At 43.5% G+C, this 2,022-nt stretch overlaps 1 protein-coding gene across 1 annotated transcript in view; it reads right to left on the bottom strand.

Annotated features, from left to right (window-relative positions):
- creb1b (cAMP responsive element binding protein 1b) overlaps positions 1-2,022 on the bottom strand; it is a 6,519-nt gene that overhangs the window by 2,719 nt on the left and 1,778 nt on the right. The window contains exons 2-5 of the mRNA XM_008432744.2: positions 1,506-1,618; positions 1,187-1,333; positions 991-1,091; positions 599-753 (exon numbers count right to left, since the gene is read on the bottom strand). Coding sequence (XP_008430966.1) covers positions 599-753; positions 991-1,091; positions 1,187-1,333; positions 1,506-1,610 — 508 coding nt within the window. The 5' untranslated portion in view covers positions 1,611-1,618. The remainder of the gene's footprint in view (positions 1-598; positions 754-990; positions 1,092-1,186; positions 1,334-1,505; positions 1,619-2,022) is intronic.

Genomic DNA, 2,022 nt, shown 5'->3' with positions numbered 1-2,022 from the left:
CCAACTAGACTCTAGTCTAGTCTTGAATTTGGGGGGAAAAAAATCATATTTTATTTATTACTACAGAAGGGTTCAGTGAATGCGCATTTGAAACTGGTGGGTTCGGTACCTCAAAAAAGGTTAAGAACCACTGATCCAGGCAGATGATAATTTTTGTTCTAACAGAAATGAAGCCTAAAGTACATGAGGTAATGGAAATTGTACCAAATCACAAGTTGACGGCTTTAAAAGGCAAAGAAAGGATGCGGCAGTAACATTTGATATGTGATTCGGGATGCAGCGATATAAAAAATGTGGACTGATTTTGATATCTGATAATATCGCTGTTATGGCCAATAACTGATATTTGCAGAYATTGTGTACATTTCAGAACCTTTCTGGCTCCCCCTACAGAAAAGAATGGAAACAAGATAAACAATTAATATTGGCTGCCAATATCAGGTCAAAACCAATCATTTAAAAGAATTACTAATATYGGCCGATACCGATATTAGTGCCAATATACGTGCGACAGTCTATTTTGGCAAAAAAGACWATTTGCTTTCCCATTTCATGTTTAGAGACAAACTGTACACGCACGAAACCAGCTGACACTTACTGTACTGTCCGCTGCTGGTCTGGTAGATKGGTGTCGGCACGGTAACGGTGGTGATGGCGGGCGTGGCTGCGGCMGCAGACGAGTCCTCCTCGGCCTTTTCCTCCTCGATTCGAGGGACCGCTGGTGCGTCGGACGAAAGGTCGTTCAGGATTTTCCTTTTSAGACAGAAAACAGTCGTGAGAATTCACAACCGCAGGTTTATTGGCACAGATTAAACACAATAAGAGGTAAGCTAGAGTTATTGCAGCAAGTTCATTGACCACTAAATAGTAAAGCTAAATAGTAAAAGGAGTAAAAAGCTAAACCTGAGCCGGTCCTGGAAAACATGAATTTATGCAAAATATTAGCATCATCTGGCATTATTCGGAGTCCTCCTGGCCAGTCTGGGCTACCTGTATGATGGACGCCGCGACAGAATCTCTCGCCGCTTCTGGGAGTCCGTCACGCTGTCGACTGACTCCTGAGAGTCCTCACTTTCAGCTATGGTGGAGATCTAAATCAAACAAATAAACAAACAAAACGTGGTGCATGAATTAAACTCAACGTCCTGGACATTATTATCCCACTTCAACTCAAAGCTTGTTTTACCTGCACAGCCTGGACATGCGGGGACTGGATGACGGACGGCTGTGCGGCCTGAATTACTCCGTGGACCTGAACCGTCTGTCCGTTGGGAAGCTGCACCAGCGTTACGGTGGGACCCGTTGCCGAGGCGTGTCCTGCTGTCATGGATACCTTAAACGCAGAGGTGTGACAACATTCTGTTCGATGGGAGCCGGCGTGAAATTTGCAAAARTCCAAATTAGTGTCAGTCAACACCTCTCRTAGTGACGGTACATAATCCAGCCTTAAGGAATACAGACTCTGCGCTCCAAACAGCAGAAAGAGTCCAACTGTCTCGTGTTACCTGTGCTAAAGTGGCTATCTGTGCCGGGGTGATCTGCTGGCTCTCCGTCTCAATCACAGCAGTGTCCGCCGCCTGCTGAGCCTCGGCTGCTGGCTCCATCTTCATTGGCGAAGCTGAGGACGGGAAATCAGAGCCAAAATGGGTAAAAACTGAGCTTTTGAGAAGAATCTTTTGGGCCATCTACATTTATTGGCATCCTTGGGAGAAACATTTTCAAGTTAAGAAATAATACTTCGTTTTTTTTTCCTTCCCCAAAATGTCACTATTCTTACAAATAAGGTTTTATGAGGCAAATCCACTTTAATATTATCAAAGTGTCAAGAGACCTTTAAATACTACACCAGTTTGTGTAGTACGGTGTAGGACCTGTGATGCAACCTTGTTACCTACATGGATAATTCATAGATTGGCCCATCGTTGGGTTTTTCAGACACATAATGAGCCAAAAGACTAATTTATTTTAAGGTGTTTTTACATTTCTTCACCCTTTAGGGATGGTTTTAATCGAAAAAAAAAA

This window comes from Poecilia reticulata, linkage group LG2 (assembly GCF_000633615.1).
Source record: "Poecilia reticulata strain Guanapo linkage group LG2, Guppy_female_1.0+MT, whole genome shotgun sequence".
Lineage (NCBI taxonomy): Eukaryota > Metazoa > Chordata > Actinopteri > Cyprinodontiformes > Poeciliidae > Poecilia > Poecilia reticulata.
This window is presented reverse-complemented; position numbering and strand designations above follow the sequence as displayed.